Source organism: Coturnix japonica, chromosome Z (genome assembly GCF_054131305.1).
Source record: "Coturnix japonica strain WE chromosome Z, WE-NBRP24, whole genome shotgun sequence".
NCBI lineage: Eukaryota > Metazoa > Chordata > Aves > Galliformes > Phasianidae > Coturnix > Coturnix japonica.
The window spans coordinates 58,463,325-58,477,186 of NC_140702.1; the positions used below are offsets into that span (position 1 = coordinate 58,463,325).

General features: G+C 37.7%; 1 protein-coding gene across 8 annotated transcripts in view; it reads left to right on the forward strand.

Annotated features, from left to right (window-relative positions):
- KIF2A (kinesin family member 2A) overlaps nt 1-13,862 on the forward strand; it is a 50,241-nt gene that overhangs the window by 12,121 nt on the left and 24,258 nt on the right. For 2 of the 8 annotated variants that reach the window (XM_085528598.1, XM_085528603.1), the window contains exons 1-7: nt 4,875-4,950; nt 7,622-7,716; nt 8,390-8,509; nt 8,910-8,964; nt 10,378-10,500; nt 11,044-11,144; nt 13,473-13,568. In XM_085528598.1, coding sequence (XP_085384724.1) covers nt 7,639-7,716; nt 8,390-8,509; nt 8,910-8,964; nt 10,378-10,500; nt 11,044-11,144; nt 13,473-13,568 — 573 coding nt within the window. In that variant the 5' untranslated portion in view covers nt 4,875-4,950; nt 7,622-7,638. Of the gene's footprint in view, nt 1-4,874; nt 4,951-7,621; nt 7,717-8,389; nt 8,510-8,909; nt 8,965-10,377; nt 10,501-11,043; nt 11,145-13,472; nt 13,569-13,862 lie in introns of those variants that run through there. The other 6 variants (XM_085528601.1, XM_085528604.1, XM_085528596.1 and 3 more) reach the window with 3 other exon arrangements.

The window sequence follows — 13,862 nt, forward strand, 5'->3', positions numbered from 1 at the left end:
AGTGAAGTGCTAGTCCAACTTTCTGGGATGAACAGCGTAGGTACACAACATGATAATGTAAAAGTGAAATGTGTTCATGTTATTTAAGTGTTTTATATAGGAATTATGATAATATGCATTAGATATGATTGGGCTGGTGCTTCCTTCCACGTTTTGTTTTTGTGGCTAAGTTATATGGTAAACTTGGCTGTTTTCAAGGGTGATAGGTTGACTGGCATGGTACAGTAGAAATAACTGCCTGATAAATATCTAGATAAGAGTGCATCTGTTAGCTGTTGTGATGTGATGCTTCTTTATGAATCAAGCAGTGTGAGGAACAAGTCTTTAGGCTCCTACTGACACTGACACATATGGAAGCAATATGGAGCTGCAGCTTCCAAGTCCTACAACAGTGATTTCCTTTTTCAGTCTTTTGTGAAGCAAATGTCATGACAGCTATTGATTTCACTGGCAATGAAAGCTTCTGCAAGTAAATAAAAGCAGGATGTGAGAAGCTCACTAATGTGAAATAATGTGCTTTGAAATGAATCTACATGAGTGCTGACTCCACACCTGATCTGGACCTGTATTTAAGAGGAGTGAAAAAGACAATATTTTGCTAACTGGGGAAACCACAAACTTGCTTTAAATGTTAACAGAAATATTGGAGATCATCACAGAAGCAGAAAAAACAATAGTGAGTTATAGTATGAAATGATTGAAGAAGAAAGAACTGTTGGAGTAACACAAAGCTGAGACAGCAGTTGGGGGATGCAGCTCTTGGAAGTTCATGTAGAGGAGGTGTGGACGTGAAAGAAATTAACAAACTCAGCTAGACTGAGCAAGTAGGACTATAGTTGAGTTGGTTGGAGTGGAAGGAGTTATTGATCTCGAATGCAAGGAGGACCAAAAAGTTGCTTGTGTTTTGTTGTGTTCTTTGTATTTTGAAGCTTAACTTAAGTGGTATGTGAGCTTTGGGGGTCTTGCTTCCCCCCCCTCATTTGTTTGGGAATTGTTAGTAAGATCAGTGACCATCTAGTCCTGGGAGAGACCTGACAAGCACTGACCAAACTAATAGGTACTCTGCCACAGTTGATATCACTGGAGAGATCTCAACTGAGATTCTATTTTTCCTTTGAATTTTTCCCGGAAGATTACAACAGGCATTGCTAGGCAAAGAATTAATACTTCTTTTTCCTCTCAAAGCCCTCTAAGAGCAGTAAAGTCCTTCCACCAAAATTGTCTGCGTTGGAGCCCACAGCACAAGTGAGAGCTTTTTGGACTACAGTAATGCTGTGTACACTGCTTCTTGATAAGTAACATCAAGTCTAAACATACAGTGAACACAGTATTTATATAATATATATATTACTTGGGATGTATATGCTTTTTAAAAAGGACTGTTTTTGGCAGTTTTAATTTTTGAGTATCAAATGGCAGAGATTGTCAGTAAAACATGTCCAGATACCTGTAAGTGCGGTAACACCATGTTAGTCCTTTACGAACATGATTAGGAAAATCATGGCTGTTTCACAAATGGCCGCAGTAGTCCCTGAAGTAACATTTACTATTGATGCACATTAAAAAAAACTTTGCTTAGCTGACCAGATCAGTGTCTAAGCTAATGTAACACATTTGTATTTCAATAAAGTGGCAGCTACAGAGGATGTAACATAAGCTCTGAGTTTCCTTTGCAGAGTATTGGATCCCTTGACATGACCATAGCCTCAGCAAGCTAAAAATAATTACCCAGTTTTGAGCTGACAAATCTTAAATAATTGTTCTATAGTGGTAGGCTGCTTAAAGTCTTGACTCTGTTTTGGGAGGGAGGAATGAGAAATCTCTAGAAATCATTATGAAGTTTTCCTTTCTATAGCCTGATTGAGAGTGTGTACTTAGTTGTAACTTTTAGGTCTCTGAGATTTCTAAAGCTTTCTTAACTTCTGCGTAAGTACAAATGCAGTTTCATTTTAGGCCAGTTCACCCTGATTATTTGGAAGGGTGGGGAAGGCTGTGGCCTTTCTCCAGCTTTATTTCTTGAGTTACTTGAGAGAGCAAAGAACGGTTTGAGTTATGTGCTGACCAGTGTCTTAGCACAGCCTGTAATTTAGAAAATGCCAGCTCATGTTTATAGCTGGTAACTTGAGTTTCTAAAAAGTAGCAGGAGTATGAAAAGGAAATGAATTTAGTGTTTTAATTGATCACTGCTTCAGAGTTGTGGCAGTTTCAGGAAGTTTTGCAGATGGAAAATGCTGAGTTTTCTCACAGAGGTAGGGATCTAAATATAGCTTGGTATTTGCTACAAAACAATAGCTGGTATACTTATTTATACAAATAGCACTTTACAAAAAGTAACTTTTAAAGTTACTTTTCAAGTAACTTATGGTTTTGAATTCAGTAGCAGTAACTGTGTCCCACAGAAGTGTTCTGTCTATGATGTGAATTCTAATCATAGAATCATTAAGATTCGGAGAAGATGTCTAGGACTATCTCATCCAGCTGTCAACCCATCACCATCATGCCCATTAAACCATGTCCCTCAGTGCCACAGCTGACTTTTTCTTGAACACTTCTGGGTACGGTGGACTCCACCACATCCCTGAGCAGCCTGTTGGCCCAGTACTATCTCGTGAGGAACACCAGTGATGACCGATTCCCAGCTGGATTTAACTCAGTACACCACTACTCTGGATGGCCTGGCCATCCAGCCAGTTTTTACCCGGTGAGGAGTGTATAGCTATCTAAGTCATGAACTGCTAAACACATGTGTAGCACTGGAAATCAAGTGAAGAATCAGTGTATCACCTTTGTGCTTGCTTCTTTCATTTTTGAGAAGTCTGTGAAGATAGACTTCCTCTAATCATGTGCTTTTTAGTTTATTGTAACATGAATTCATGTTTGCATGAACATGTTCACATTTCATATGTTCATATCAGCTGTAGAAAATAAACCAAAAATGGAAGATGTTGTTGTCGGCCACACTTTGCAGATTGATTTGGCTCCTATGCTTTTAGCATTTGCAGCTTGGTCTTGCTTTATATGCTAGGCGAGGTTTATGCCAGCCTAATTGGTTGCTTGCATTCCTGAATTTCACAGCTGCTGTATTCAGCTGTGTACTAGAAAAATATAATGGAATACTGTTTGCAGAGAGCAAGAGGCAATTGTAAAGATGTAAATGTGCTTTCTGGCGGTTCAGTAACATGTAAACTTTTAATAACATATTAAGAATCTCAAGGAACAAATTGGGTACATCGCCAGCTTAAACATTGTAGTACATACATTTTCTGTTTAAGCCAAGAATATTTGGAAGTTGGACATAACTTTTATTTTTGTTAACGTTTTGGTTTTTTTTTTAGTTCAATCCTGACTGTCTTGGCTAGAGGGTGGATGAAGTCTGGCATAGAGATGGAAGACTTATTGTGATTCTTTTGTTATGGCATGTTGGCTTATAGTGTTTGTGAGAGGATTTAGTATTTTCTATTCATCAGCCTACTTTGATCTCTTTTCACTTGTGATGGCAAAGATTAAACCTCCAAAAAATATTTTCATTATCACTTATTCTGTACCAAAAATAATAAAAGAGAGAACAGGCAATGTGATGTCTATGTGATTAATGTTGTCACAAGTTTCATCTGTGAACAAAATTTATACAACCCAGTGATAATGAATATTAGAGTATTTTAATGAATATTAGAGTATTTTATATGTTTCACTAACCTTATATCTTTTTCACGTCAGTTTTCCTTTGACAGTGGGCCATGCCTTAAGACAGAGAATTACATTTATTTAAACCTGTTAGGTCTTGCTGTTTCCTTTGCTGATGAAAAGGTTTTGTGTCCTTGCAGTCAGAGCAAGCTGTTTGTAGCAACAGCAGAAGTGGCAGCACTACGGGGAAAAAAAAGTGGGCTGTATTTCTACTTTGCTAACAAATCAGATAACTCATTAAAACAGTTCTGCAACAAAGTATTCTTGCAGAAAATTAAGCCACTAAGGATTTTTACTAGCTGCAGAAAAATTAACAGACCAGTGTACTGAGGATGTTGCAAAAAGAAAATTTGTACACAAGTGTTCATCCAAAGAGCATTTACAAAGAAGTGCAGGAGTTCTTTGCTGAGTGAATCTACTTCTGCATGGTCTCCAGCAGAATTAGGATATGATCCTGAGGGCAGGATGTACTTGCACAGCATTGTTTGGTGTAGGAAAAAGGAGGAATGTCAGTGTGTGGCAAGCTGTGGTTCCTGTTCATGTGCCTGCTTTCTCAAAATCCATGCTGATGTGCACAGAGGAAAGTGAAAACTGCTCTTCATGCATATTGCTTGTTGTGTTGAATAAGCATGGTGTAAACATGGCAGTGTGTGTATTACCATTTACTTCTCTGTGAGCAACTTAAGCACCACTGTTGCAATGTAAGAATCCAGACCTTGCCTTCAGTGTGCATGGGAGTGCTGCTCAAGAAGCACAAACAGCAGTGCTTATTCAGTAAATAAATATGTGTGTATATACGTGTGTGTGTGTGGTTCACAGACAAAAAATAGCAAGCACTAGAGGAAAGGAACCAATGGGGGAAGGTTTTTTTTTTCTTTTCTTTTTTTTTTTTTTTAAACTATATTACTACTCAACATCCTTAAGTGGAGAATTGAATCTTATGCGTATGCTTGGAGCAAGTACAAGTGCAGAGTTTAGAAGTGGTTATGTAATGTAACATTCACTGTGAGGTAAGTGCTGCAAATGTGAAAGCACTGCTGCCTGGAGTGCCAGCTGCTGCACGCATCCCTGCATTTGTTTTGCTTTTGTCTGAGTTGTATTCAGTCCATCCCTCTGAATGCTACATCAGACTGCACAGATATGCTGGTACCTTCCTGACACTCGCAGTATTTCTTTTTTGCCTAGGTTTACCTGGATGTGAATGATTAGGCAGCCTTTACAACAAAAGAAGTGCTAAAAACATACATCTGTTACTTGTGCTATTAGGTGAGATAACTTGAGATACTATTTAAGGTTTTTTCTTCCTTTCCCTCAGTGATCCCTAAAAGGCTTGGTGTCTATAAAAAATTTACTTTGAAAGACTACCAAATTATGACTGAGATAGCTAAACCATAACTTCGAAGCAATATGTGGAGGAGAAAACATGAGTGGATTCAGGGGCTGGGAGTTTTAGTAAAGGAGAACTAAAGAACTGTTTTAAGTTGACAAAGACCTTCAGCTGTTAACCTGACCCATGAGGTCCCATCAGTAAAATGTGTCATTAGTGCCATGTCTAGAGGTCTCTTAACTATCTCCAGGGATGAGGGCTCTGCTGCTCTCCTAAGGAGCCTGTTCCAGTGCTTGGCCACCCTTTCTATGAGGAAGATCTTCACAATATCCAACCTCAGCCTCCTTTGTTGCAACTTGAGACAACTTCCTTGTATGATACTACTTTTCACTTCAGAAAAGAAATTTCTTTCCTACCAGTTGGTACTCACCCCACTGCAGCCTTGTTTCTCATGGCTGTAGAGAGCAATGAGGTCTCCCTCCTTTCCTCCAGACAAGACAGCCCCAGTTCCCTAAGGTGCCACTCCTAGGCTTTGTTTTCCAGTTCTTTGAGCAGCCTTGTTGCTTTTCTCTGAGTGAGTTCCAGCACCTCCATATCCTATTTGTAGAGAGGGGCCCAAAACTGGCTACAGCACTTCTGGTGTGTTCTGTCACACCAGGCTGAGTACAGAGGGACAACCACTTCCCTAGACCTGCCGGCCATACAATTTCTGATGCAGTCTAGGAAACCATTGCCCTCTTGGCTTCCTTGGCACTCAGCTGGTTTGCATTTAGCTTGCTGTCTACTGTCATCCCCAGATTGATTTCTGCTGGGCTACTTTCAAACTGGTCTTCCCAAGCCTGTATCACTGCATTGGGCTGTTGGGACCCATGCGTCATGCCTGGCTTTTAGCCTAGTTGAATGCCATATAGCTGGGTGCGCCGCCTAATCAGCTCCTTCCTTCACTCCAGCACATGAGATCTTCTGCCCATCTTGGTGTTGTCTGCGGACTTACTGAGGGTTCACTCAGTCCATCTTTGAGTCATTGATAAAAATATTAAACAGAATTGGACCTAATATTGAGCCCTAGGAAACACCTGGTGGCCAGCTGCCCACTGGCTTTAACTCTGTTCACTAAGGCTCTTTGAGGCTGGCTTCCCAACCAGTTCTTTATCCAGTAAACAGTACATCTGTCCAAGTCATTAATGGTCAGTTTACAAAGAATATGTGTAGTGGAGGAGACCTAAGCAGTGACAGATAGTTAAGGGCCAAGGTGGATTTCATATCTAACAGTGGAAGCTTGGCTTGTTTTGGGTGTGACACATGGTTCTTTGGCATCTGGAGGCAGGCTTATGAGTGGGTCCAGACAGTGGGTCACTAAAACCATCATTTGGCTGTGACAGGCAGGCATGATGTTGGAACTGTGGATGCACATAAATTGCTGCAGTGTGAGAACGTGGGCGGTGTGTTTTTGTGAAAGTTGCCAAGCTGCTGTTGGTGTTGGTTAATTGACTGGGAGGCTGTGTAGATGTATGGTCTTCAACCAAGCTGAATGTGACCTAGTAGTGTTCACCAGATGTCGGGGTGCATAGGCTGTAAGCCATAAATAATTTAACAGTTTTGAGGGAATTCATGGCAGGTTTAAGATGCATCTTGCTGGGTGTGTATAACTTTAAGAGCTTCACATTTATTCTTCTTTTCTTTTGGGGAGTGATATTATTTGGAATTTGTATTTTACTCTATCATTTGCATTTCCTCCTCAATTCAGCAGAAGAAGGGATTGCTTTTTTGTGCAGTGGCTTGTTGAAGGAAGGAATTAAAAGAGTGGTTGCAATGGACTTTAGTTCTTTAGTAAGCTCTGTTCTTGGTGTTTTTAGGGCAAAGTGTGGATGTGAAATCAATGTGACACTTGGTTCTTGATCCTTTTGTGTCCGTGCATGGCTCCACTGCTTTTGCAATTGCTCCTTGCTACTGTGTCTACAAGAAAGGATAAAATATGACAGAAGTTAGTTTAAAAAAATATACTTACGTGCTTAACAAGGAAAATCTTTATCAATTGAAAGCTTACTGGTTTTATTCTTCTTTATGGGGTCTTACTGGTTTGAGATCTTTTCACTGTGTAAGTTATAGTGGCGGCACATTACCAGTTTATAAAATGAGGATTTCTATTGTTACAAGCAACTTAATTTTAGCTGAATTACAGGCTGATTGGATGGATGTCAGAATATAATCTTAGGGCAATTTACTGCTGCGTCAGGACTTTTAATGTTTTATCAGCCTAGAAAGGAGGCATAAAGCTTTTGTGAAGTGAAACACAGTAAATTCTCTGCTGTGTTGTTGGAAATCTTAATAAAACTTACAGAAAAAAAAAAAGATTTTAAGTGGTGTGGCTTTCAAACAGCATTTTGTTCACTCATCATTGTTTTCTGCTCCTAGAATTTTTTCATTGTCCCATTCTCTAGTAGATTGTATCTAAGCCAACTTTCAATGTGTGACCAGCAATCTTTTTTACTTTTTCCCCCTACTGTTTTAACCCTCTTCTTCCTGCCTCTCAGCATGCAGGGATTCAAATAAATTTAGTTTTGTTTTTTTTTTCACGTGATCGTAAGTGATCATGTCTTTCTTTTCTAGGCCGAATTCATCAAGCTATGGTAACATCTCTGAATGAAGATAACGAAAGTGTAACTGTTGAGTGGATTGAAAATGGAGATACTAAGGGCAAAGAGGTAAACTTAATTATTTTAGAGCTTTGCTGTTTTTAAAAAATGTGTAGTCTCCATGAATGTTGCTTTGGAATTTGCAGTGGAAAGGAAGATAAAATACAAAACTTCATATATTCAATCATGCTTTGGCTATGGACTGTTTTGAATGGGAGCTTTTGGGCAAACATTGTCTACTGTTGTATTAAATTTCACTTCCTGATCTCAGTGTCATAGCTTCCAAGTTGTGCTATTTATTGATTTTGAACCCAGCTACAAAGGCTGACATTGTTAACCCCTTTTTGCAAGTAGAAAAATTAGATATTTTTGAGAATGACTTGCAGCTCAGACAGGAAAATAGTGGGAGAAGTAGAAAATTAGAAAAAATTAGAGAAGTAGAGAAGTGGGAGAATTGCATTTGCTTGCTTTATGGAGGAACTGAACTGCTATGTTGTTTATTTACGTAACTTATTTTTGGCAGTAATTTTTCAGACTTCTTCATGCTTTAAGAAAATATGACTTTCTGTGTCTCAGTTATATTTTGTTGTTCCTTTCTGGAAGTTTTCAACCTGCTTAGCCTGTTTAGAGTGAGATTTGAAGAAGCATCTTAGAAATAAATACACCTCACCAGTTTGGTGGAAACATACAAAACAAAAAAATAGGAACTCACATTTTTTTTTTTTAAATTTATTTTACATAGATTGATCTGGAGAGCATATTTTCACTTAATCCAGATCTTGCACCCGATGAAGATATTGAACCCAACCAAGAGATACAGCCACTACCTACTCCATCAGCCAAAGTAAACAAAATTGTTAAGGTTGGTAAGATCTGTTCATACTGTATTACAGAACTCATTAACTTGTTGTTATGTTTGAATTTTTACATTTGACTTCTGTCTGTGGATCTACTTGTTAAATATGTTCAGTTTTTTCCTGTGCTGAAAGAGGTTTTCTGAGAACCCATTTGGCAGTGAGAGTGTTAGGAACTAATACTTATAGCTAGATACATCTCAAGGAGAAAATATACAAAAGGAGATTGTTTTGGAACAGTTTGTATAGTTCAAGCAGTCTCAATTGTAGGCTCTTCAGAGATGGATTAGACAATAATCACCTCTCTGTGCTGTATTGCTGATGTTATGCTGGAAGCCTAGGTGTGAAGCTTTAGTTTATGTTTTAAATTATGAGGTGATCAAATGTCAGAGATTTCTGTCTTTATAGGTTCGACGGACTCTGGTACCTGCTAAGAATGATGTCCCTGCCAGGGATAATAGAGGTAAATATCGTATCTTTCCATTTCAAGGAAACAAAGAATGTGGAAATATTTTAACTTGGAGCTTTTCTAAAATTCTTTGGTAGTTCTGTGTTTCTAATTCATTATATGACAAAACAGAAGACATGGTACATAACTCTGCAACTTGTATTTCAGTAGGTACTCTGCGTCTTACTATTTGCAGTGTACCAAAGGATTAGTTCTTTGGTTTTGTAATTAAACTTCTCTTGGCATACTGTGTTTTTGGTGGAATAAATTCATGGTGTAAAGTAGATCTATCATATTTGGAAGTGATCTGGGAGTTTTTGTTTGTTCCTTATGAATCTGTTTTCACAGTTTTCTCTGTATTTTACAATATGTTGGCTTTTGGAATGTCATCTCTAAGCTATTAATTAAAACTGTTACCTTCAATTTCATGCTCTTCTGGGAGAGCTCATTACTAGCATGTACGAGAAACTGCCGAGATGAAGCAGAAGCACTTGAAGCACCATTTCAACAAACAAAATATTCAACTCTACTGGAGAGGCTTGCAAGCTCACTACTCACACTACATTCACTGGGAAGAGATAACACTGTGTCTTTAGAAAGGAGCATTCTTATCACATATGGAATCAATGCAGAAATTTAGGTAGACGTACCCCTTTCAACTAGGTCTCAAAAAAGTTTATTTCTTCCACAAGTAAATGGAGCTGCACTTGGGTGCCTTTCACTTCTATCCCTTTACTCCTTCAGATACTGTAGGTTCAGTGAGGTGAGACTATTTTTAAATTTCTTAAGAATGTGAAACTATGGGCCCATTTTCTTGCAATATAAATAAAATTGCATCATGAAAGGACCATGTATCTCCACATATATTCTTCATTTTATGTATGTTGCGCTGGTTCTGTAATAGAGTATTTAATAATTTGCACAAGCAGCATAGGTACTTCATAATTTGTTGTGTTGGTGTGTTGTAGAAACTCAGAAAAGCATGGGTGCAAGCAGAGGGGAGAAAAAATGATTGAAAGATAAAGGTGAATCAAATGGTCAGCTTTACATCTCTTTGATTATTATAGAAATGTGGCAAAATAGTTACACATCACCTTCCCTAGAAGAATTAAATAAGTGCATAGATATGGAACTGAGGGACATGGGTTAGGGGGTAATATTGGTGAATAGTTGGACTAGGTGATCTGGAAGGATTTTTTCCATCTTAATGATTCTATGATTCTGTATGTATTAGGATATTAAAAAAAAAAAATCTGCATTCTGACTGCCTTTAATAATGAACTTTCCATGTGTATGTATATCTCACTTCCCTCCAGTTCTCAGTAAACTGTACCTCAAAAGAGGTCTTGTTTTATCGTAATAAAATATTTCAAAATTGGATTGATATATTTTTATTTAGTGGATCAGCTTTGTTCTTTTCTTTTGCAGTGGCTGGTTCTGCACGTGCGCGGCCCACTCAGCTTCCTGAACAGTCATCTTCCTCACAACAGAATGGTACTGTTTCAGATATATCTCCAGTTCAAGCTGCAAAAAAGGAATTTGGACCCCCTTGTATGTAAACCGTATCTCAAGGATTCTTTCATCCTGGACATTACATGTAGATTCTCTTGGATTATGTTGCTGTTCATAAAGGACAAACAGTCTGTAGCCTTCCTTATGAAGCTTTTTCAGAGTACAGTGGCTAAACTATTGTTCAATTTTGCCGCAGTTGGAATTTATTTTTATTTTATCTTCTGTTATCTTTTGTCTTTGCATCATGAACATGTGGGGTTTTTTGTTTTAATTTTTTTTTTTTTTTACATTTGTTTCAGCACTTTTTTCATTCAAACCAAGAGATCACATGTACCTGTCCAAATGTTTTCTAAGGATCACTTTCCTTATTTTTTTTTTTTTCAATTACTATCCCATTTCCATTCATTTATTCGGTAAATTTTAGGCACTGAATTGCTGCAATTATCTTGTACTAACACTGATTTAATTGAAAAGGTAGTAGATGTAAATAAGCATGTACTGATTAATTGATGTAATTGAAATGCAATTACTAAACTCTTGCAACACACTGAAAATATTTTAAATTATATCATTTTCTCCAAGCACGTAGAAAATCTAATTGTGTAAAAGAGGTTGAAAAATTGCAAGAGAAACGTGAAAAAAGGAGGTTACAGCAGCAAGAACTTAGAGAAAAAAGAGCTCAGGTGAGTATTTTTAGCCTACATTGTACTTTTTTTTCCCCCATTCTTCCATAATTTTTATGAGCTGTGATAATCCTGAAATTTTTTTTTCTCCTATGTACAAATTTGATACATCTTTTTGGTGCATATTTGCATTGCTCTGATAAATTGCTATTTAGACAGGTTTCCCACTCTTTTTCTTCCTACACAAATAATTGTGTGCAGTTACTTACCTTTCCATATGTTATTTCAAAATCAGATGCTAATGATACCTATGTCTGTTGACAAAAATCATCCCAAGCTTGTGGCTTGGGATGTTTCAGTGTTACAGTTCATCATTCTTTATGATCTCTGATGCTTTGTTGGATAAGTATTGAGTCTCAAGTTCGAACAATTAATTTTTATTTAACTTCTTTGAACTTGTCTATGACTTTATTGCTTAGCTTTGCATCGTGCATGCAGCTTGGGAGCAAATTTTTTAGAAACTTGTGTGAAACAGATGAAGTTGCTAATCCTGTGAGGAAAAAGATCTAATAAAAAATTACTTTCCGTCACAGTAGTGTTAAGGCTTCAACAATAGTAGTAGTGTAATATTGTTGGCAGGCTTGTGAGTATGTGTCAGTCTCTCTAAAGAGCAGCACTGATCTGCTGGTGACAGAAGTACCACCACTGAGTAAATAATTCACCTAATTTGCTTCATGCTTTAATAATGTTTCTAAGCTGAACTAAAAGGACTGATGTTGAATTCGTGTTTTCTAGTTTTCATTTGCTTAAACAAATACAAAACATAACTATGTGGCTCGGGTCAGAGTCCTGTGATTTCCTCAGAGATGTCAATCTTCCTTGAGATGAGCCAACACGAGAGAAAGACCACTTAAGGGCCATCCATCAGTCCTCAGAGATGGCCATCTTCCTTGAGATAGGCCTACACAAAAGACCACTTAAGGGCCATTGATCAGTATCTTATCTCCCTTTCGTTGCTCCCGGACTTGTCCATCTCCTAAACAAAGGGATTTCTCGAACCTTGGTTCCTGTGTGTCTCAGACAAAGGCAGTCCTGGAACCTTGGCCAGGACTTGCCTGAACTTGTCCATTTCAGCAAACTTTGAGACAGTAATGTAAAAAGCATGGCCTCTTACACTATGTCTCTATATGTGAGGAATAAATAATTTTTATTTTGTAACTTAATTCTTTGACATGGCACTAAATCTGAAATTCTCTTCATTATTTCTGTGAGGACGCTGTTCTGCTGAAGTCTTTGACTTCTGGATGAGGAAGATCTAGTTGTCTTGTTGGCCTGTCAGTATCTGCGCTTTCTGGTGCTTTCTGCTTTGTGCATTCTGTTGTGAAGTACAGGGATAATTCAGTGATAATTAGGTAACCACTGTCTTCTAGTGGGCATGATTTTTAAGCAGAGTTAGAAGAATATTTGCTTTTTTTCTGGAATATGTAATAGCCATTTCAGAATTATAGCAGGAAATATTTAAGCTGTAGTACAGTTTATATAGGTTTACTCTGAGTGGTTTTAAGTTCACTGTAGTTAGGGTTAAGAACATAAAAACAGAGTCAACTTCTGATTACCAGAGCATAGTTTTGTGTAGGATGTGGATCAACTGTTTCACAGATGCATAGACATTAGTTGGCTCTATTTCATCTTGTTAACCCCAGTGCAGTGCTTTCTGAAAGTGCCTCTGCTACTTCACTTATGTGTGGTGAGACATGTAAAGCTCAGTAAAGTATGTGGTCCAGAACTAGCTGAGTATGGCATCAATAGAGTGTCCTGAAACTGTAAAAATTGACAGGAAGGGCTATGTAAGGAATTCTGCACCCTTCTCAGCTTAGATGCTCTGGCTGAACAAATCTTAGGCTCCATGCACAAATTCTTGCATGTCTTTTTGCTGTACTACTCATGGTTCCAGGTTTAGGGATGGGAGGGTGTGTTTATCTGGATGTATCATATTGTGTAACCTTGGGATTGCTTTTACTTCTTGGAGCATCCAGGAACATTGGAAGAGCTGACAATGCATCAAATCACTGTAGGAGTTAACTCAGGACCAAACTTTAACCTACTCAGATCTGTTTGAAGCAGCCAGAGTACTACATTGTTTTGTGAAGCATAATAACATGGCTGATAGTCTACTCACTTGTTTGCTGAATTGTCTTATGTCTCGGATTAAGAAGTGTTGACTCTAAATACTAAATTAATAGAAATAATATAAGTTATTTTCTTTTATGTTCAGTAAACTAGCTATATAAGTTAATGTGTATTTTTCTTTATAATTAAATACAGAAAGTATTGAAACTTGTCAACTTTGGGAAAAAATGTAAGAAATTCTCTTGTTTACTTCCATAGGATGTTGATGCTACAAACCCCAACTATGAAATTATGTGTATGATAAGAGATTTCAGGGGAAATCTGGATTATAGACCACTGACAACTGCTGATCCTGTTAGTATCCAGGCAATGTGGAATTGTTTTGTTCTTTTATATTTTTTTTCTGTGTGTTTTTAATATTTTCAGTATACGAATGTACTTTTGCCTGTAAACATGAAAAATAAGTAGCTCAGTACTTATTAGTACTCTTTATAGCATGTATTTGTTTTTTCTGTGTTTTCCTGGGGATGTGCCCACAATGCCCCTTAAGTTCGCAGGTGAACCTCACTGAATGTGAAGGTTTTTGATTGTTTTGTATATAACTGAAATATTTGATGATATTTGGTTTTTTTTCTTTCAAGCTGATGA